The sequence below is a fragment of the Eublepharis macularius genome, chromosome 16 (genome assembly GCF_028583425.1).
Source record: "Eublepharis macularius isolate TG4126 chromosome 16, MPM_Emac_v1.0, whole genome shotgun sequence".
NCBI lineage: Eukaryota > Metazoa > Chordata > Lepidosauria > Squamata > Eublepharidae > Eublepharis > Eublepharis macularius.
In genome coordinates, this window is record NC_072805.1 from 24,315,538 (window position 1) to 24,338,105 (window position 22,568).

Sequence of the window (22,568 nt, forward strand, 5' to 3'; positions counted from 1 at the left end):
ACAAGCAGTGAGTGCACCTTGAATGCTTTCCACCTTCTGTGCTGATGCACACTGAACCAGAGGGTAGGAGTTGTCTGCAGTTTGCATAATGTCAACTGGGTTATAAAACAGTGTGTATAGATAAGGGGGAGTAGGATTGCCAGCTCCAGATTGGAAAATTCCTGAAGATTTGGAAGGAAAGGTGGAGTTTGGGAGAAGGACAAGCTCAGAGGGCCACTGATACTGCCCTAGGTTTCCCTCTTCTCCTAGACCACAGAGTCTGGCCTTGGAAGCTGCCATTCACAGATTTCTGTAGTCTGACAGTCAATTATAATTCAGTAATCCTACCAGGGAGGCAGAGGGGCAGAAAAATCAACAACAGATATATGGAACTTTGGTCTTCACGGACAATCCAGCTTTTCCACTCAATATCGCCCAGTTCCCCTCCTTGCTACAGCTCCCAACCCACACAACATTTGTCCATACAGATGCCTTGAGACCCATCATAGCCTGTTCAGGTGGGCAAAGAGGACGCTTCCTTTTTTCATCAGTAAGAAAGCTGGTTGAAGCTAGAGATGGGCACGAACCAAAATATGAACTAAAATTAAGCATGAACCAGGCTGGTTCGTGGTTTGCAAACTGCGGTTCGTCAAATCCCATTTCTGACGAACCGCCATGAACTTTAGACAGGTTTGTTTGGCTCATTTTTTGGTTCGTGACTGCAGACATCCTGGTGCCAAGCAATCAGTTTCCCAGGCAACAGGGGATGGACTTCCTGCAGACCTTCTGCTGACCCAGAAGTGACCTTCTGCTGAGGAATATGGATTTGAAGAAAGGGATTTTATATACCACTTCTGTGCCTTTCAGTATTCCGTGCCTTTCAGTATTACATGCCTTGCACTTTCTTTATGCTCAGGAGCCATTGTAGTGATGTTTTTCTGACCAGGATGTGGCGTTTTCACGGACCAAATGAACTGGTTCGTGAACCAGGGGCAGGTTTGTGAAAGTTCGTGGTTCGTGGTTCATGAAATTTGATGAACCACGAACTGCATGGTGCGGTTTTTTATCAGTTTGTGCCCATCTCTAGTTGAATCCAGCCCCATAAGTCCAACAAGATGCCTGCACCTCCTGGATGTGGATAAATAAAATAAAGATGGCTCTTTCTATTTATAAAATCATCTATCTATAAAATCAAGATGGCTCTTTCTATCTGCGATACCGCCTCTCCCTATATGTGCCTCAGAGGATGCTCCAGTCGGGAGAGAAACATGTATCGGTAGTCCCTGGCCCCAAGGAGGCCCGACTGACCTCAACTAGAGCCAGGGCATTTTCGGTCCTGGCTCCAGCCCGATGGAACTCTCTGTCTACTGAGACCAGGGCCCAGCAGGATTTGTTATCATTTCGCTGGGCCTGTAAGACAGAGGTGTTCCACCAGGCATATGGCTGAGGTAACGCTTGGCCTCCACCAGCCAAGAAAATAGAGAGGAATACAAAATCTGAATCCTTCCCTGCTAGGGCTGTCCACCATCTTATCTTGTTGAGCCCTGCTTGCTGCCTATCGATTGCCGCCATCGGATTGTAATTAGTGCATATGTTATGAGTGAATTCTCTTTTAAATCTATTTATGGTTTTAATTGCATAAATTAATTCTAATACATTTGTAAACTGTTGTAATCCGGCCTGAGCCCTTTGTGGGGAGGGCGGAATAGAAATCCAAAGTAAATAAAATAAATAAATCCAGGATGGTTGTCCTCTTCCATGGAGCGCACAGCTTCAGGAGGGACTCACATGGAGTGGTGAGAGAGGAAGGAGATACCCACCTAGCCAGTCAGATTGCTGAATCAACCCTGATGACCAATGAGATGACAAATATGGCAGCCAGATTGGCCTTGCATCCAATGAGGGCTCCAGATGCATCTGGATTTGGCCAGTGTAGGGCAGGGGCCCTATGACCAGTCTTCCTCTGTTAATCCTCCTGTGCAGAAATAAAACTATGCCTTAAAATAAAATGTCCCCATTGTTTTAATGCTCTTTTGCCACCACAGCAACCTGCATGCTACTTCAGTAGCTGAACATCATGGGTAATTTTTTAACTGCTGGGTTTCTTACCTCAGTTTCTTATCTCATTGGGGCAAAAGTAAAAGCTGGTGCTGGGGAATGACTCGTACGTGACTGATGCATCAGTCCCCATTGCGCAAGGTGTGCTGTGGACCCTCCTTTGTTTGGATAGCAGAAATTTCAGACAGTAAGTGCCACCTCTGTTGGGTAGATCAGCTTCTTTTGACTGGGGTGGTTCATTGCCTTGAAAGAACTCAGAGGTGGGAGTCTGATGGTTTGAATTTTAAAATTAATTTTGTTATGGTGAACTATTGAAAATCCTCTTGTCCAATTACATTAGTCAATTGGCTACCTATCAGTTACTGTGCTCAGTTCAAGGTATTAGTTATCACATATAAAGCTCTTCACAGCCTTGGCCTGGGATACCTATGGGACTGCCTCCCTCCCTATGCTCCGCCATGGCAGGTTTGCTCTTCCGAACAAGATCTCCTGCAGGTGCCAGCCTGCACATGAGTGGAATCAACAGCAGCTCATACACGGGCTTTCTCTGTGGTGGCCCCTACCCTGTGGAATGGCCTGCCTGAGGAGGTCAGGAAAGCCCCCACTCTCCTGGCTTTCCACAAATGATGCAAAACCGAATTATTCAAAAAGCCTTATTACTCAGATAGGAGGGCTGGATTGTCATAGGGAGGAAGTCTCAGATGCTTCACTAATGGGTTAGAGACCATAAATTACACCACTATTTTGCCTTACATACGATCCGTTGTTTTAAATCTGTGCTCCTATGTGCTACCTGTGCCTCATGTTGTCTAATGTCAGTCCTAGAATTGCTTACGCTCTGTTTCAGCATTTCTTCAACCCTGTATTGTATTCTTACTAATGCTATGTCTTTGTCAACTTGCGTTTATTTACCCTATGGCATTGTTTATGGAAATGGCCTTGATATTGACTGTACGACTCTCACCCTGTATAATCTGCCTTGAGTCTCAGGGCCAAGCTACACATGACGAAAGACACTTGCCTGGCAAGTGGATTGAGTGGAGGGCAAGTGAACAGGGAGAAATACACTTGCCATTCAAGTGTCATTTGTCACTTGTAGCTTGGCCCTCAGTGAGAAAGGCAAACTATAAATAAAATTAAATAAATAAATAAACAAACAAACAAACAAATAAACAAACAAACAAACAAGAGGTAGTCAGTGGATTGAAGGCTGACTATCAACCGTGCGACTGGCAGCTACCATATGAATTCAGCGGCAGTGGAAAGTGTTGTCAAGATACAGCCAACTTTTAGCGGCCCGGTAGTGTTTTCAAGGTTATAGACGAACTGGGCGGGGATGGGGGAGTGCCATTGCCTATCTCTGCATAGCAACCTTGGACTTACTTGCTGGTCTCCCATCCAGATATTGACCAACTGACCCTGCTTAGCTTCCAAGATCTGACCAGGCTGGGCTAGCTTTGGCCATCCAGGTCATCAGAATTCAGTAGCAGTGCCTAAACTGTAGCTAAGCCAGTATGGAGTAGTGGTTAGAGTGCTGCCATATGAATGAGGAAATCTGGATTCAAATCCCCATTCTACCATAAAGCTCAATGTGTGACCATGGGCCAATCGCTCTCTCAGCTTAATCTCCTTGTTGTGAAGATAAAATGGACACGAGATAATATGACACTCTGCATTTCTTATGGGAGGAAAGGAAGTTTAAAAATGTAAAATTGTATTTATTCTAGCATTCTTAGATACATGTTATAAGTGATTCTCTACCTCAAAAAGAAGTTACTTGTCAGGTACAGCAAGTGCTGGGAAGGAATTCTCTGCCTGAATCCACGGAAAGCTGTTTTCAGCTACAGTAGACAGTGTTAACTAAGACAGACCAAGGGGACGACTTGGTAGAAAGCAGGTTCATACATTCACATACAGACTCGGCTATGAACCTTGTTGTGTTCTTCAGAAATAACTTCCTCCCTCTACCTCCTCTCCTCTTCCAACCGTAAACTACTTTTATACAGATTTAGTGTGTGAGGTCTCTGGATCTGGGATTGTTGCTTTGCAGTTTGATCTCCAGTAAACATCACATTTTAATGTCTTGTAAAATCACAGGACATAGCCGTGCAAGCATTCAGGTTGTAAATGATAGACTTCACAAGGTGTCCATTTTTGGTTTTAATCTTTATTTCAGTTTGGTATTCTTGTTTTCCTTTCTTCTTCTTTTTTTGTTGACTGGAATTGGTTTACATAAAACAGGGCATTTATTGATTTTTGTTTAATTCAGACAAAATTCTACATGAGAATTAACCAATTTTTTAAAAATTGTACAGCATCTTCTGTTCCATCACTTCTAATTTGCTGACTAGCAAAACTGCACTTTTCCTCTTAGGGAAGACAAAAAATGTTCCCAGTATCATAATATTTTTTTTTCTTGTTAAGCTAGGACTACTTCTATCATATTACCAATAACATGATTAGAATAATAATTACTTATTTGAATTCAAAATATACACCAAGCAGACACCTTACCAATGCTTCAGTCTCTTTCACTTGGAGCTGCTTAGAAACTCAGAAAAACAGAATGAACCTGAATATCTGAAGACATCCAAGAATGCAAGCTTCTTAATATTAAATAGAAAAGAATGATATGCTATAGGAAACAAATAAAAGCATGGCTGTAACAATTTAGCAGTGGAAGTTTTAAAATGCAACTTGTGAGTGAGAAGTATTACGTGGGATGGATAATCAACCTGAATCAACTTTGTAACAAAACCGATCTGTGTTTTTTTTTAATTAAACATCCATTAAAATGAAGCAAGATACAGGTAAGCAAAAATAACAGTAATCATAAAAGATTTATTGCAGGGGAAAGACCTGTGTATAAAATTTCGAATGGATTGGATGGAGAAAAAGCAAGGGTGAAAAAGCAGGAGGTAAGGGAATGCAGAAGCCATCATATTTACCAGCAAGCAGAGTCCAATTTGATGCTCTGCGTGGGTTTAAAAAGAAGATTTTCTGAGCCTGGAAAAGAAAGGAAGGAAGCACAGTCTCCAATTGGTCAGAAAAGTGTAGCCAGAGAAATGGATTGTAATACACTCAGGGAATTCCAGAGAACAGCAAAAAATAAGAGCCTCACCTCTCCAGGTGCTCTTGCATGGTGAGGTGCAGATAAACACGAACCGCAATATCTATCGTATCAATCTCTCTTTTATTCAAGCGTACATCTGATCCCGTTGAAGAACTTGTCAGTGATTTTCAAGACAAAATCCCCAGTCCGTCGGGAGGATATGTGCATCGGAGGAAGATTCTGCACACACATCTCTGATCAGAGGAGGAACTGCTAGCCCGAACGTTACTGCGGCTGCCCTTCCTGTGACCCACAAAGTGAACAGTGGTGCAGGCATCCAGGCAGATATCAGGCAACAGCACTGATAAACCGGCCTGGTGTCGTTAAGAGTGTCAGACTGGGAGACCAAGGTTCAAATCCCCATGCTACCATGGTAGCTCACAGGCGACCCTGGGACAGTCACTGCCTCTCAGCCTAACCTACCTTACTGGGTTGTTTTGTGAGGGTGAAAAGGAAGGCGGGATCATGATTTGTAAGCCGCTTTGGTTCCCATTGCGGAGAAAAGTGGGGTATAAATATCCAACAAAATTCAGAATGTGTTAAGATAAAATATGAGATTTGGAGAAATAATATGTTGATATAAGCAAGCATAATGAATTTTTTCTATTTTCTTGCTCTTTCTTATTTTCTATCTATAACTAAAATACAATTATATATATATAAATTCAGAATGCAGGAGTTGGGAGCTGGTGGAGGGGCTAGGTCCCCCAATTCCTTCAAATCACTGGTGATCTCTTATGATGTTTGGTTGGATCCTGCAGCTACCTTCTGTTAGAGGTTGCAATTTCCTCAGATGCAATGAGCTGTCCCCTAATGCAAGGGGCTACTCAGAATCCAAACAATGGTGGATCAGTGCTCAAGAACGTGAATTTTCTACCATTTAGTTTACAGCTTTAGTTTATAGCCTTTGACTATAATTTGGGGGGGGGGTGCTCGAATTGAAGCCTGTGATTTTCGCTACACATGTTGCTACACAATATAATACACACAGACACCAGCACACATTTTGCTCCTGTTCTCCCTTTAAGCTAAGGGTGGCTTCAGAACTTATATCAAATTTCTTCAAGCCACCAGGAGCCAAAATCAAGCCGTTTCCCACATATCGTCAGTTACTTGAAAGTCTCCGTTTTGGGCCACCAAAGGTAGTGTGATGCAGCCCCAACCAAGTTAAGCACACATGTACCTTATCCTGAGTCAATGTTGTCTGCTCTGACTGGTAATAGCTCTCCAGGGACCCAGGCAGAAGTTTTATGCATCTCTTGACCCTTTTTAAAATTGGAAATATTGTGGACTGAACATGGGACCTTTTGCACGCCAAGCTGACGTTCTCCCACTGAGGCACAGCTCTTTGCTGATTCTGCACACGTTGGATAATGCACTTTCAATGCACTTTAGCTATTGTTTGGAAGTGGAGTTTTTGTTTCATACTTGAAAAATTCAGTTCCTAATGATATCTAAAGAGGATTGGAAGTGCATTATCCAACTTGTGCGGAATCAGCCTTTGAAGAAGCAGCGACTTCATGCTGAGCCAAGCCAGTGGTGTATCAAGGATGACACTGTCAGCTCTGACTGGCAGTGTTTCTCCAATATCCCAGGCAGAGAAAGTTCACGTGAGAACCCTCCTCCTAATTGGAGATGCCGGTGAATGAGCCTGGGACCTTCAGCAAGCAAAACAGTTACTCTACCACTGAGCCACAGTGTTTCATTTGTCCATAGAGAAGGGCCAAGACAAGTATGGCAATGCAAGTTGTTTCCACACATGCATCCTCCTCCTCGCTGTGTGGTCAAGAGTGCCCTCAAGTCATAGTTGACTCCTGGCAACCCCCTTCTGGGGTTTTCAAGGAAAAAAACTAACAGAGGTGATTTGCCATTACTTGCCCCTGCAACCCTGGTCTTCGTTGGAGGTCTCCCATCCAATTACTAACCAAGGCTGACCCTGCTTAGCTTCTGAGATCTGGGGAGATTGGATTCACCTGAGCTACCCAGGTCTGCCCTCCTTGCTGTATCAGGCCAATAATGGATGAAATTGCTCTAAATCTCTTCTAACTCAAGGCTGCTTCTTTTGACCCACTGCTATTGCACATGGAGGGAGCCCAGAAGCACATTGATTTTTTAGCACGATGCTTACAAAACCACATATCCTGCTATGGAATATCTGTATTGTTTAACCTGCCATGTTATTACTTAATGTCTTGCTTTGGTTTAGTTTCCTATTTTGCATGGAAAACTGAATCCTATTACATTGCTTATTGGATGTCGCATCCTGTGGAATGTATTGACTTACACTGTGTGATGCACCTTGAGTCTCAGTGAGAAAGGTGGGCAAAACATCAGCAAAAGGTGAGCATAATATCAGCAAAGGTGGGCATAACATCAGCAAAAATAAATAAAAGCAGATGGCAAAACTCGGCGTGTGCAGTTCAGTGTGTGACCTTAAGGTTGCACACGCACCTCTGGGGTGACTGCAAGTGAAATCAGGTTTCATGGTGGACTTGGTTGTGAGAACCAGTTCTAAGAAACAGGGGATGAGAATTCCCACTGAGACCCAAATCGTATTGAGTCTCTGGATTTCACATGTTTGCTTCAACATAATCCAGCATATTATGATGCGCACTTAATTTTTATTGATTTCAGGCTTAATTTTGCTCTGGTTTGAAGCTACAGTGATAAAGAAAGAAAGGGGGAGGAAAACAAGAATTCAGAGTAATTACCACCCCATTTCTTCTTGTAGCTGCATTGGGTCTAATGCAGACTCCAACCAAACTTTCAATTTACCCCAATAGACAACTGAACTGCAACCAAAATTAAAGAGTCAGCTTGTGTGTCTGAATCATGTAGGTCCATATAAGAAATCAGGAAGGAAAAACTGCAAGGAAAATAAAGCCACTGCCTCGTCTTGCCTTGAGATTCTTGGCGTTGAAATAGTCCTGGGCATTCTTCTTTATTAAAGATAAACAGAAAGGTTGGCAGGGCAAATTAATGTCATACATATAAATTAACTCAGTTTATGCTTTCCTTTCATCCACATGGCATCACAGCCGGGATCGCTGCTCATTCTTTCCTGCCACCAACAAACAAGAATTTATTGAACATATGTTTGTGTTCCACTTAATAAAATAATACGCCGATATTTTTCAGATCAACTTTGTTAGTAATTCATGAAGTGACTATTTATGCTAATCGGGCAGAAATATGTTTGCATGCTGAATGCATTACATAAATTTGAATGCAAAATGCTCAATTATGAAATAAAACACAGGTAATGCAAATAGTAAATTACACCCAGTAAAAAAAAAATTCTATGCATATATATGTGTATGGAGAATAGATTTTTGAGGTAGCTTTTCTCAGGCTTCTTCAACTTGTTTAAATAGAAAAGGATTAATAAATTCTGAATTACGAGAATGATTATTTTCCTCGTAATTCACCGATTGGTAATGACTTCTAGTTATCAGGATGCTGTTTTCATAGCCACGGATGTGGAGAAGGACTTGTTTCCTCAGCAATTTTACCCCTATCAGATTATCTCGTCTGATTCTATTATTTCTTTCCCATAAATCTGCTAACAGTGATTTGTTATTTGCTTGCCCAGTTAAGGGATCTGAAGCAATGTTAAAAGGATTTATCTAGCTGTGTGCCTAAGAGCAGTGGATACCTCTGCCTTTCTGCTTCCCTCATGGAAGTCTTTGGGAAATCAATTGGATTGCTTTTCATATTTAATTTTAGCCGGCACAGTTCAGTTCTGCGCCATAAAATAAGGCACTGGATAAACAAAGGGAGTCATAACTGTACTTAATGTGTTGGCCTTGATAGATGAGTTTGTTTAAGTTATAACAAATGACAATCAAAGTCAATATAACTCACAAGAGGTGTGTTGTGCCTGACTTTTCTAAACCTTCCTTTGCCTGTTTGCTCAGCTAAGGGAGTCTTTCATACGTACTTGGCAAGTGCCAAGGACTGTGTGATAGTGGTGTGTGCGGCACCACTGGAGATGTTGCGTAGTCTGCCGAATTGGCAATGCCTTGCTAACAGTGAAAGAGACTCTCCACTTCTGGGAAGCTAAATGCTGTTCCTTTGAAACTTTGTCTTTGACAACCAGAAGCCCCCCGACTGTGCTTTCTTCAGGGGGAGAGAAGAGGTCCTTGAAAAGCAGAAAGACTATTAAAGCAGGGGCCTTATAGATTGTCGATTAATAGACAGACTCGAAGCAAACAAACTAAAAGAGAGAGAGAGGAGGCACACTGAGGGAATTTGGCCTGTCATTGCTTCAAAAAGACAGAGGGCTGAATGGCTCTAATTGAAAGAAGAGTCTGCGATTGTTAGAGAAGAGACACTCTTAATAGAGAACTGTAAATGTTTAGACACCCATTGTGGGGGGTCTCAATAATACAGCAAAAGGCTGCCAACATGAAAATTCTGTGTTGTGGAGAGGAAGAATGTGGTAGCGTTCCTTTAGAAGGTTACCTTTAAAAGTGAGCGTGGCTCTCCTTATCCTCTTCTCCCCCTGGTGCAGTACACAACAGATTACACATGACAGACCATGTTAGCTCAAATAGTCAAATGAGAGGAATCTTGTGTTTGCAGTAACTGGACTCAGTATTTCGGAGACAAGAGACCAATCAAGTTTGGACAGTAGATATCTGCCCAAATCCTGTTTACCCCAAGTTACTTTATATTCTCTACCTCTCCTTCAACACTTACTCGAAGAAGAAAGGAAGTACTAATTTAGGGGCAGAAAAGTAAGTTAAGACACCTCTGCCCAAAGGAACCATTTTATGGGGTGAAGGAGATGTTTCTAATTCAACAAAATTGTTGCAAGTGTAACTCCAGAAGAGCAATAACTTATCTGTTTTAAGTATTAACACGTGTTTGTGATTCATAGCAGCCAGAAGGCTAAAATGATCTATCGCACCACATTTATCTTACTGCAGAAGAAACCAAATAGAAGGTATTTGGCTTGTCGTGGTGAGATTTATGGAGAAAAGCTAGTGGGTTTTTTTAGTTGTCGTTGTTGACGATTCTCACACTGGGAAATCAGACCTAGGCACATCATATCTACTTAACTCATGAATTCAGTTTCTGAAAGGTTGCCAGACAGCTCTGTATTTTTACATTCTGCAACTGGCAACTCCTTCTAAGTTTTCTGTGCCAGCGTGTGAGCCCAGACACTGCCAAGGAGTTGAGACCAACCTGGATAATACAGATCCCAGCCATAATGGTTGAGAAATGTGAGAATATTCAAACCACCTGTTCTGTAATAAGCTAAGATTTAGCAGCTACGGGAACGGATTGCTTCTGTGACTGTTGAGACGGGGCCCTCCAAACAAACGCCAAGATTTTCAAGAGGAAATGCTGGAAGCAGGTAGAAGCCATGCATCAAAGTACAATGTTCAAAAGGCTGGTTTAATATATGACTAGGTGTCAGCAGTCAGGATTCTGAGAATTACTTTTCAGATAAACAACTTTATAGCACTACAGTTAATCTTACTAACTTGAATTACAAGTAACTTTAATTCTATTGATATTGCCATTAAAAAAAAAACAAACCAAAAAATCAAGGCTGCCACTTTTAAAGATTTTTGTCTTATCACACACACCAAGAAGGGGATCTCTGGAACAGACCTGCTAAAAGCCTCCTTCCCCTCAAAGTCCCCAAAGTTAATCTCCTATACAGAAATGTGGTGACAGGTTAAAAGGGGGGGGGGTATTTGAAAACTGCATTCAGCCAATTAGAGTAGGATTTGCAAAGCCTCGGAGGAATTCCTCGGGCTTTAAGGAGTTAATGTCAGGCTTGTCCTGTCATACTTACAGTTTTATGGGCTTTCTCCCCCTCCTTCATGGAGAAAATTGGAAGCGGTTCAATATGAAACAGAACTGTGCCGAAAGGTGGCGCTGTCGAGGTTTAAACGGAACACTTCCAGGCTAGATATTTTCCTTCCATTCCGTTCTGCTTTTAAGTGGGTTAAAAATGTCCCCCCTCCCCCATTTCCTCTCCATCAAAAGGGGGGGGGGCGACAAATACATGTGAGTTTTAATTTACTAGATCACCCTTCCCGCTCCAGGGAAGATCTGGCTACAAGGGTTAAGAAGATTTGCTGTCTGAAACCAGTCATTTTTTTTTATTTCACCCCCCCTCCCCGCGCCCAGCTCATATACAATTTTTAAACTTTAGAAAATATTTCGGAGGCGCATGCAAAACTCTTTTTTTGCAAAAATGCAATCGATTCAGGGGGGCAGAGGTTAATTTTTTTAAAAAAAAAATAGGGAGCGACATTGCGGGTGGCAATTAAAACTTTTTAAAACGTTTTGACCTCTCGCTGATTCATTGATCGGAGGGGCGGGCGGGGAGAGTTGGAAAAATAACTTTGGGCTCGGAGGCGCGAAGCCCTTCGCGAGAGAGAGACCAGAGGAGTCTGTGGCACAGGGGCAAAGGCCAGAGGGCGACTGCAATTTGCAGGCGGGGAGGGGGTTTGGTGGCTCCTCCTCGAGGGAAAGCTGCTGTCCAGGTTAACTCTTCCCCAACTCCAGACTCTCCAAAACGGCGGCGGGACTTTGATTCCCCCCCCCCAATGACATCCCCCTACACACACATCCCAGACAGAAAAGGCTGCAAGGGGTGGGGTGGGGGGGTCAGATCTCTCCGATTCTACCTTGAACAAAGGAATGGATCTCCCCCGGCCGATCTCTTGAGCACGAGTTGCCTGAAGATCGCGGAAAAGAGTTCCCTGCAAGCGCGCAGCCTCCCCAGAGAAGGCAGAGAGTGGAAAGCGCTGGCGAGCGAGAAATCGCCTTTGCAAGAAGAACCCGAGTTGCCAACGCGACACACACATACACACGCACCCCCGGAAAGTTAGCTAGCCCCGAGATGCTGCGGCACGCTGCAAAAGACACGAGGCGCAGGCTGGCTGCATCTTTCTCCCCTGCAAACCCAGTCTGAATCCAGCCACAAAACCTCGGATTCTCCGGACTGCTAACAATAAGTGAGCTCCGGTAGAAATGATTTTTTAAAAAAAAAAAACTGGAGGTGAATCCCAGCCGGCAGCTTCGGCCGCGAAGGAGTTAACCATTCTCATCCCAGCTGACAGTCAGCTGATTGCCCCCTGATTGACAGCTTCGAAAAGTTTCCTTGTTTCTATACTATTATGCTAATGAGGGCCGGGTCCGCGGGCGCCGATTGGTCCGGACGCGGAGTCAATTTCTCATTTGAAAGCGACGTCACGAGCGCTATAAAACTCAGCAATGCTTTTAAACTCTCCTGCCGGATGAGCCCTTGAAACATTTTTTCATCTTGTCGCCGGCGCTTGGGACTTTTTGAGTGGCTTTGATTTTTTCCAATCCTTGGCATGATTCGGGGTCATCGCGCTGACCTGAGGATTTTTTTTTTTGCAAGTCGATTTGCTTCCCCCCCCCCTCCAAAAAAAGCCAAATATTGATCGCCGCTCTCCAGTTTTCCTCCCCCGATGGTGAACCTCTCTCGCTCCTCGCGTTGGCATCTGGCGTGAAAGGACCCAAAACAAGCGGGGCAAGAGACACCATGAAGTGTTAAACGAGAACAGCCAAAACCTCCAAGCGGTGTCTTTTTCTTCTTCTTTTGGTTCCAACCCATCCTCTGCAAAGAACTCGCAGTTGCAGAGAGAGATTTTTTTTTGCAAGCTGCAGAAAGGGAAAGCGAGCGAGCGAGAGAAAGAGCGAGCGGAGGGGGAGGGAATTCCGAGCGAGAAAAGGCAGAAAAGGAGAGAGAGAGGGGGAAAAGCCAGCCCCGATGCGAAAGGCCAATAAATAGCCGCGGAGCAGCAGCCGCCTGCGGTGCACCGACCCAGCGCCGTTTCGCACCCGGGCGGGGGGGCGCCAGCCCGTTGGAGCGCCGCTCGCCGAGGCGCTGGCGGAGCGAGAGAGCCGGAGCGCCGCCGCGCCGCCGCCGCCGCCGCAGCCCAGCCTCGCCAGCCCGGCCGCCGCCAAACTGGCTCATCCGCTGGCCGGCCAGAGCAGCCCCCTCGCGCCGGGCGGAGCGGGCCCTTTCTGGCGGGCGGGCGGCAAGCGGATGGCCGCCTCGGAGCTGGCCCTCGGCGGGGCCGACCTGCCCACCAGCCCCTTGGCCATGGAATATGTTAATGACTTCGATCTGATGAAGTTCGAGGTGAAAAAGGAGCCGGGCGAGAGCGAGCGCCTCATCAGCCAGTGCGGCCGCCTCATCGCCGGGGGCTCGCTCTCCTCCACCCCCATGAGCACGCCCTGCAGCTCCGTGCCCCCCTCGCCCAGCTTCTCGGCGCCCAGCCCGGGCTCGGGCGGCAGCGACCAGAAGAGCCACCTGGAAGACTACTACTGGATGACCGGCTACCCGCAGCAGCTCAACCCGGAGGCGCTGGCCTTCAGCCCGGAGGACGCCGTGGAGGCGCTCATCAACAGCGGCCACCACCAGCTCCAGAGCGCCGCCGCCGCCGCCGCCGCCGGCTTCGAGGGCTATGCCCGCGGGCAGCCGCTGCCCGCCGGCCCGGCCGGCTCCATGCCCGGCGAGGAGATGGGCTCGGCCGCCGCCGTGGTGTCGGCCGTGATCGCGGCGGCCGCGGCGCAGAGCGGCGCCGGCCCCGGCGCGCCCCACTTCCACCACCACCACCACCACCCGGCCGGCCACCACCACCACCCGCAGCACCACCCGCCGCCGCCGCAGCAGCAGCAGCCGCAGCCGCCGGGCAGCGTCCAGTCCTCGGCCAGCAGCAGCGGCGGCGGCTCCAGCGCCGGCTCCAGCGGCGGCTCCAGCGCGGGGCTCCACCACCTGCACTTCGACGACCGCTTCTCGGACGAGCAGCTGGTGACCATGTCGGTGCGGGAGCTCAACCGGCAGCTGCGCGGCGTCAGCAAGGAGGAGGTCATCCGGCTCAAGCAGAAGCGGCGGACCCTCAAGAACCGCGGCTACGCCCAGTCCTGCCGCTTCAAGCGGGTCCAGCAGCGGCACGTCCTCGAGTCCGAGAAGAACCAGCTGCTCCAGCAAGTCGAGCACCTCAAGCAGGAGATCTCCAGGCTGGTCCGGGAGAGAGACGCCTACAAGGAGAAGTACGAGAAGTTGGTCAGCAGCGGCTTCCGAGAAAACGGCTCCAGCAGCGACAACCCTTCCTCGCCAGAGTTTTTCATGTGAGTCCTGGGCCCCCCTTCCGCCCCCCGCAAACTCTCCCCCGGCCACAAAGCATACGCAGCCTCCGCTCACCAGGCCCCCCAAAGCCCCTTCTCCCCCCTGGCGAGTTGCTTTGGGGAGGGGGCGCGCAGCAAAGCCCCCTGCTCGACCGGGGCCGCAGGCGTTTCTCCACAAGACCCCCAACTCCGCAGGGTTGGTGTGTGTGTGTGTTTTTGCCTTTCCAAAGTGGACTTGGCGAGAGCCAACCTCGCTTTTCTTTCTTTGGTGTGTGTATATGGGGAGGGGGATTTTAACTATGTGTATTTTTTTAAATTCAGTTTCCCACCATCGACTCAGTTCCTCCGATGAAGCTCGCCTTTGAAATCTGCCATCTATATTCAATTTTATTTGGGGGGTTCAGTTTATGAAGTGGGTTTCCCTCCTGCTTTTGAGTTTGCCGTGTCCCCCCTCCCCCCCAAATACTTTTTCTGCCATCCTGAGTTTATTTTTTGCATTTGGGCTTTGAACTTGCAAAACAAGGATAAAGACACACACACAAAGAAACAAAAAAAAAAGTTTTAGATCTCAGCTTTCTGAGTCCCGTCTGCAGTTGGGCTAAATCCAGAGAATATATCTAGAGCAACCTGCCAAAAGAAACTTGTATCCAGCTTCCCCTGTGTTCATGGTGTGACATTTGGCCTTTAAGCTACCAAACAGTGAAAACTTTTTGCCTGCTATTAGCCACCCATCTTCATCTCATGCATTATGCTTGCTACTCGGTCTTAGCATCAATTAACTATAGAACTGTTTCAAAAGACTGTGGGGGAGAGAGAAAAAAAGACATTATATTGATTTTTTTAAAAAAACCTTGCATGCTGGACATGTATGGTATATTATTTTTTTTCCTTTTGCTTGGATATGGACTTTGAAGACTATGATGGCATGACATTCATCCTCTTTAGTTATATCGCCTGGCCACTTTTTTGAACCGAAATCAAAAAAGTGCAACCTCCATTATTTTGTTTTTGGTCTTCTTCCTCTTCCTTCCCCATCCAAGAGTGCGTCTACTCTGAACACTGCTTTGAGTTGCTGCAAACTTCAGACTTCTTTTTAATGCACTGAAACACCCAACTTTTTTAAAAAAAAGCAAAGAAAAAAATCCAGAAAACGAAGCCAGAACCAATTGTGACCACCTTAATGAGTCAAAAAAGAACTTTGGAAAGACATTTTTTTATGTGCTAAAAAGATTGCCTTCCAATTAGTGGGATTTGAACACCACGCTGTCGCTTAAAGCAGTCTAACTTTTATTTTGGAATGATCGGCCTCATTTCTGTCATTTTAAAAAAAATCCTTTTGCATTTGGTTATTGTCCAATGTGGAATGCTATGGGTTTCTAGAATATAATTTAATTCTAGCTTTTATTGTCTGTTAGCCCAGTTCAAATGTATGCTACAGATAAAGGAATGTTATAGATAAGTTCCGAAGAGTTAGGTCTGTCTAGAAGTAGGTCGTTTTTTAAAAGAAAAATTATGCACTAAATTGTTCACTATTGTGATGTTAAAAGGGGGTAGAATTTACAATGGGACTGTCTTTTTTTAAAAAGTAGCTTATTGCAGCATGTGATTACAACTTTAAGATAAGTTGGGTATATGTAGTCCTTGCTATACCACTGACTGTATTTGGAAACCAAAGTATTAAAAAAGGGGAGGCCCCCCTGTTTATATTAATAGGGGTATTTTGTGTTCAAAATGTATGGTTGGGTTTGGGGTTTGGGTTTTTTTGTTTTTGAAATTGAAATATTTGGGACTGAATTGCACTATGATATAACCTGAAAGCATAAAAAGATAAACCATTACAATCCTGACTCAGATGCTAATACCATTATGCAGTTACAAAAGATGGCATTACTGCTTTTTTTTTAATGATGCAGATTTTTTTACAGTTGTATTGTGGTGCAGAACTGGATTTTCTGTAACTTCACAAATTCACAAAAGTTTAAAGGCATTAATCAGTAAATTTTATTTTCAGGGACTGATAATCCTGTCTTTTTTAAAAATGGATAGTAAAATCTTGCCACAATAAATATAAAAAAATCTTGTCAGTTACTCTTTTTTCCTTTTTACATATTTTGCTGTGCAAAATTTGTTTTATATCTTAAGTTACTAACTAACAACGTGTGATGTTCCCTATGTGTTTTTCTTTCATTTTTCAACTTTATGGTTATATCAAAAAGAAAGAATAATCTACTATAATAAACTGCATTTTTTTGATTCCGTACTTTTTTGTTAGTTTGTAGTTCATGAAAAAGTTGAGCATCTTATTTAAGAGCAGTATCTTGCTGGGCCATTAAAAGAGGATGGTATAATGACATGGTGTAATTGGTGTATGTATGGATAAGGTAGTGGTTAGAGGCTACCCTAGATCCTATGCAAGGTGGAAAATTGTTGCCCATCCTCCCATATTTATTTTTCGCACAGGTAGGTGAAAAATTCAAGCTTTCAGGTCTTGGCATAACTTTTGTTGAGTTTCCTAATCATTTTGAAAGGCCTTAGGACTGCCTGTGAGTCATCCCCCTTCCATGAATTCTGAAGCTGCTGACCTCAAAGCTGAGTTTTGCTTTATAAACCGAACGACATGGTATGACCTGGTGGTTGGATTGTTTTATGGCAGAATTAAACTTTGCATAACTGGGCAGGACACACGAGTGTGTCGTAAGAAGTGGGACTGCATCAGATTTCTCCAGATATAAATACACTTCTGCCTTTGCAAGAAGCTTAAAAGTGAGGCTAAACTGTAAGGAAGCATGACATGAATTCTACAAAGTATTCAAAAGGATGCTTTAGCCTTCTAGTCCTCACTCAGCGGCAGCTCAGGGCACATGGCCAACTGCTTTTGAAAAGGAGAGTTTCAAAAGCAGCTTGTGATACGGCCTTGTGGTGGTAGCCATTTCAGAGGAAAAGGTCAACAATTCCACTGCTGTGGCACAAACTTCCCATGCTCCTTGGGCCATTGTTTTATCTTTTTTTCCCCTCACCTTTTCAGAAAAGTCACCTGTTTAAAAAAAAAGCCAGCATTTTATTTTGCTAGCCAAAGTTCTTCCATGACCCTTTGCAAGAGAGGAGAGGGGACCTAAGGACTTGGGACAACTTTTTTTAAAAAAATAAAACTTGCAATGCTTTATATTTGAGGGGGTAGAAAGAGCCATTCTCTGGTGGAGAACTAGCCTCTTTTCCCTTTCCAAAATTCTTTCTGTCTGTAAAGTCCACCCAGCGCTATTCTTTCAATCTAGCTGCAGCATAAACTGGGTGATCCCATTTTTTTTTCTTGAACTGGGTGATCTTTCCAGTAACTAGGTAAAGCTAGAGTGTTGGGGAGGGGGCACTGAGGGTGAGAAGGGGAAGACAGGGCTCTGGGACAGAAACTGCTGAGAACCAGGCCGTATTTCCATTTACAGGCAAGTTCTGGCCTGTAAAAATTTACAAGGTACTGCTCTTAAACCCCTGCTGAGCAAGTGCAAAGGTCATCAGACACCTAACAAAACTTGCAGGGCCCAACTTTGCACTACAGTAAAGTTGATTGCCTTTCTTCTACACTGTTCTGTATTTTTAAATATATATATATATAATAGATCCTGTTAATCTGTGGCCTAGGACCCATTTGTGCTTCCTGAAGCAAGTGGTCTTCTTCAGTTTTGTAGCATTTAGATGTCTCTTGGTGAAACTCGGGCTGGGCAAGGGGGAGGGAGCCCTGGAAGTGTCCCAAATCCCTCGGTTCAACCATCTCCCCTCTCTGACTAAGGCCAAGTCACCCTGCTCCTTCTTAACCCTGACACCCCAGCCCCAGGGGGGTCATCCCGCAGCACTTGACCTTCTTCTGATCTGCCCCAAGTAAACTACAGGTTGCACAGTTTACACTGCAGCTCTCTGGGTAGGTTAATGTGTAATCAGATGGTAAACTGCCTGCCATTGGCTGATCAGAAAAAAAGATCTGCCCTTATAGAGATAGCAGGGCTTTCTCCTTCGGGGGCCTGAAATGTTTTAAACCTCTTTGCTAGGTCGGTGGCTGTGTGTGTTGCACTTGCCACCCCTTTCTCATCTCCACCTCTCCCTCTCCCCCCCCTCTCTCTCACACACACACACACGCACACACCAACAAAGGAACGAACTTTTGTCACTCCACAAAAGTGTGCATGCGGTTGCCAGAAGCTGGCAGGGGACAGGGAAAGAGCGCCCGCCTGCAAGCAATAACTTCCTTTTCCTTTTGCGAGGAGCCCAGTGCCGCGCCCTCTGCAATTGCCTGCAGTTCACGTGTTGAGTTCTGTGCCTGGGGACCGAAGCCGGGAAGCCTGGAGCCGACGGTCTTGAAGAAGCACCCCCTTAACTAGTGCGCAGGGCAAAGTTGGCCCGTTTCGTTACGCTTGTAGGAAGGGAAAGAACGGGCAGCCTCCTCCTCTAGAAAAGGGCTTTGAATAACAGCCCAGCCTTTCTCTTTTCAGCCTTTCCAAAGCAGGGTCCCTGCAGGGACTTTTGTTTTCCCAAAAAGGGGGCGACCAGGAGGCTGATGAGAGAGGATAAGGCAAACCTCGGAAGGCCAAGCGTGTTGCTTGTATCTAAGCGTCTCCCCTTTCGTTCACATAGCTTGCTGGAGAATCTCCTCCGCAGATCCGGGGAAGAGAGGCGCGGGGTGCGCAGGTTTGGGGCCGGGGACCCCGGTTAGGGTCAAAATCGCCTCCACTCCTGCTTGAAACTGACAGCCCCCTCCCCAACTCTCTTTGCCTGAAAGAAAGTCACCCCCCTCCCAGACAGCTGCATGGATCGTGGCCACTGCACCGCTGCCTCCTCCGTGCCCCGTTCTTGGCACTCGTGGACCCCCCACCTTCGTGGACAATCGCAAGGCCACCTCGGTGCCGTTTGCGCGCAGCAGCAAGCGCTGAAAGCTGCTATCCCGAACAGGCCGGGGCTTACTTCCGAGTATACAGGAGTGTAGGATCAGTCCGAACACTGCCCCCCTCCCGGTTCTGTTGCACTTCAATAGGGCTGAGGCTGTGGGTGGTGAAGAAAACTCCCCGTACTTCGCCCTCGAAGAAAAGTCTACAGTCACCACGTCCCTGCAGTGTCTTTTCTTCAGTTGCTTTTTCGGCTATGCAAAAATGGGGGGGAGGGGTTGTGAAATGCTGTCTACTTAGCTTTATTGCCCCCCCCCCCCATCTAGATTTGTAATTCGACACAGCCCCGAAAAACTGCTGTGATTTTACTAAAAAAATCTGGGAACTGGCTTGAATGAAATTCCTCCTTCCAAACTCTACCTTTTGCCCCTCTGATCTCCTCGCCCGCTCCTTCAAGAGGGCAGGACGATTCTTCATCGAGGATCGTCGGTAATCCAGGCCATTTCTCTTTGGCTCTCCTCTTTGCGTGTCAGATGTAGCGCGTCGGGCCTTGCCTCCTTCCCGGCCTGAGCCGAGCAAAGGACGCCTGCACCGAGCAGAATTAGCCGGTCCGATGCCAGGGCGGGGGTGGGGGGGATTTCTGTTGCTTTGGAAGACTAGCATTGAAATGTATCCCCATTTAGATAAACGGGTAAACTTGGGCTGCGTTTGGCAAACTTTCCCTTTCGAATTGGGGTGAAAGATGTTAATTTTAAAACAAACTCTTCTCCCTTTTCTGTTTATAGTTCTTTTTTAAAAAGACCCTTGCAAATAGTGGATAACTACAATTGGAGAAGTGAACCAATATTTTCAAGGGATTTTTTTTAATAGCAAGGCCCTAGCTGCAGTAGGTATGGTGGGATGTTAAGGGCCCTTGCTCAGGCCCCATCCGGCTATCTGCACCTTAAGCTGCAATCTTAAGCAGGTCTATTTGGGTCTTTGCAATGGGGCTTACTCCCAGGTAAGTGTTCTTAGGGATGCACTGTTATATTTCCATTCCAGTCTATACAGGTGCTTCAGTTTAAACCTGGCTGAGACTGGGGTGACCTGCGCAGGACAACATTGCAACAGTGCCGCCTCATAAGAGTGGGGCTTACTTCCAAGTAAACCTGCAGAGGCTTGCTCTGAAAGAGCATCATTTCGAAGCAAGGTGCTCAGATTTTGGGGGGTCTTTCGGGGCTGGTGGAGGTGGCCAAATGGGAGCGCACAGCAGAGGGGCGATTTCGGCGAGGGGTTCAAGACTCGAGCCCTGAAACGATCCAGACTTGAGCACCTCGACCTCGGCCGCCCTGCCCTGGGCGCAGTCCGGTGGGCGATCTCAATACGATTTTATTTGCTTCGGCTCGAACAGCGCCGGATCCTAACAGGTTTCCACGAGAAAAATCTGGAAGAGTGAGGAAGGAATGGCGCTTCCTTTCGGACTGTCTTCCGAGCCGGTTCAAGGCCCGCCCCGCCCCTGGACAGTCCGGCTTTGGAGCTCGGGGCCTTGGGTTCACATTGCCTTCTGCCAAAGCCAATTCGCAGTCCGCTTGCATTAGCCCTGCAGGGACCAGGAAAGTCCATTGGAAGCTTGCGCGCATTTCCTTGAGAAACCCAGCGGTGGCGGGGGGAGTGACTTCCGAGTAAGCAAGGCCAGGACTATCGACCTCCTTGCAAATAAAACCTGGGACGCGCGCACGCGCTGCCGGTTGCGCTCCGAGGTCCTTTCGCAGACGCAAAACACAATCCGGCAGGGTGATCGTAAGGCGAATTAGTCCGAGTTAATCGAAGTAACTCTACATAGGATCGCGAATGTTCCGCACGGGGCGGACGGATGCGGGGTTGTTTGCTCCCAATCCATTCCAGGGAGGGCAGCTATGTTGAGGCGAGGAACCCTGTGGCAACCCAAAAGATGGCCCCAAACAGTTTCAGCTTCGGTGAAGCTCCGAGAGTTTCCTTTTGGAGTTCGCTGTATCAAGAGGAGCCGCGAGAGAGAGAGAGAGAGAGAGAGAGAGAGAGATCTCCTTCTCCTTCTCCCTCTGCCCCCCCCCCCATGGCACACTTTGAATCAAATCCCATTCATTTCCATTCATTCATCCAACGCGCAGTGAGCAATTCTTTCCCCGCAGGGCAGTCATTGATTCTAAAGTCCGGATGACTAGCCCATTTCGTTGCAGGATCGTAAGGAGGCGTTTTAAGCGCGTTTGACCTTCCGCACCTTAAATCTGCCCTAGACTAACCTGTGTCTCTCCCCCCCCCCCCGCCCCTTCTCTTTAGCTATGCCACCTATCCACGCTCAGGCAATAAAACAGTCGCGCTCCTGGTTAACTTTCCTGGAGCAAAGGGGGTGCGGGCGCACGAAGGGGTGCAGGGCGCGGCGATTTCGAATCCAGGCACCGCACGGGCTCGTGGGGCGATAGCGACGTCCCTGTGCTTGGCGCTGCCCCCAAAGGTACCACCGTGATGGGAGAGCCGGCGAGGATCGCTCCCCGGGTTTCTCCCTTCTGGATTTTGGACTCGGCCGGCTCCTCTCCTCGGTTAAAAAACAGCGAAAAGACGCTTTGACGAAACTTAAAAGCTTGTCATACTTTCGGTTCCAATAAGTGGATCGAGTCTTCCCGGCGGCTCTCCGTAAACTTTGATGAATCCCCTCCCAGGAGTTCGGAGTCTTGCCGCTGGCGCCTCGAACGCGCCTACTCGGAAGTAAGTCGGTCAGACTTGTAGGACGACCGGCGCTTAGGATGACACGGTGGCTTCCCCAGCGGCGGGAATCGCAGCCAAGAGAGGCGAGCCGTCCCACTTCCGTGGAAGCGTGTTTTGGGCAGACTGGCTTGGGAGAAATTCTCGCTGGTGGAGCCGGGGGGGGGGGGACTGAATAAACTTGGATGATACATGCCTGAGATCAGATGAAAGATGCTGTGTTGCCCAGTTTTACGCACCTAGAGTCAAAACCGCTCGTCCCCTGAATTCAATGCCAATATAAAGAGAAGTGCGCGCAAACAGGGAGATCTTTCCATGTTCGCAGAAGACGCGGCGCACTCTTTTCATACAGCACGGCAGAGATCCCTTAGGGGGTGTGTGAAAGCGGATGTGGAGGGGGGAAGTGGTATTCCATGTTTACTTCTCTGGGAACCCGATGCACCCACATGCTTAAATAAGGAATGGGAAATAGATTTCGCTTGTAGGCTTCAGGGAAGGTGCCTTCCAGGCAAAAGACTTCAGCATTTCATAGCACTCCAACGTTATCCGGGAGCAACGACACGTGTCATATTTTACATCTCGCCCACAGCCCTTTGACGCTTGATTTAAATGTCTAGGAATATTTCCAGGAGGGAAGGGGCGAAGCGTTTCCGTGTCCCGGGCTGCAATCCTCAAGGCAGTTCCCTGGAAGCAAGCCTCGTGGGATA

General features: G+C 46.8%; 1 protein-coding gene across 1 annotated transcript; it reads left to right on the forward strand.

Annotated features, from left to right (window-relative positions):
• The first annotated feature begins 12,423 nt into the window (after nt 1-12,423).
• Nucleotides 12,424-16,363, forward strand: MAF (MAF bZIP transcription factor). Its single transcript, XM_055000681.1, has 2 exons — nt 12,424-14,278; nt 14,597-16,363. The coding sequence occupies exons 1-2, from the start codon at nt 13,191-13,193 to the stop codon at nt 14,625-14,627; spliced, it is 1,119 nt and encodes a 372-aa protein (XP_054856656.1). The 5' UTR covers nt 12,424-13,190; the 3' UTR covers nt 14,628-16,363.
• The last annotated feature ends 6,205 nt before the right edge of the window (nt 16,364-22,568 follow it).

Bases quoted from the DNA above. Each gene is read 5' to 3' on its own strand.
- MAF (XM_055000681.1), top strand. From the start codon at position 13,191: ATGGCCGCCTCGGAGCTGGCCCTCGGCGGGGCCGACCTGCCCACCAGC. The intron at 14,279-14,596 runs GTGAGTCCTGGG...TTTTAAATTCAG, and splicing joins TCCTCGCCAGAGTTTTTCAT to TTTCCCACCATCGACTCAGT.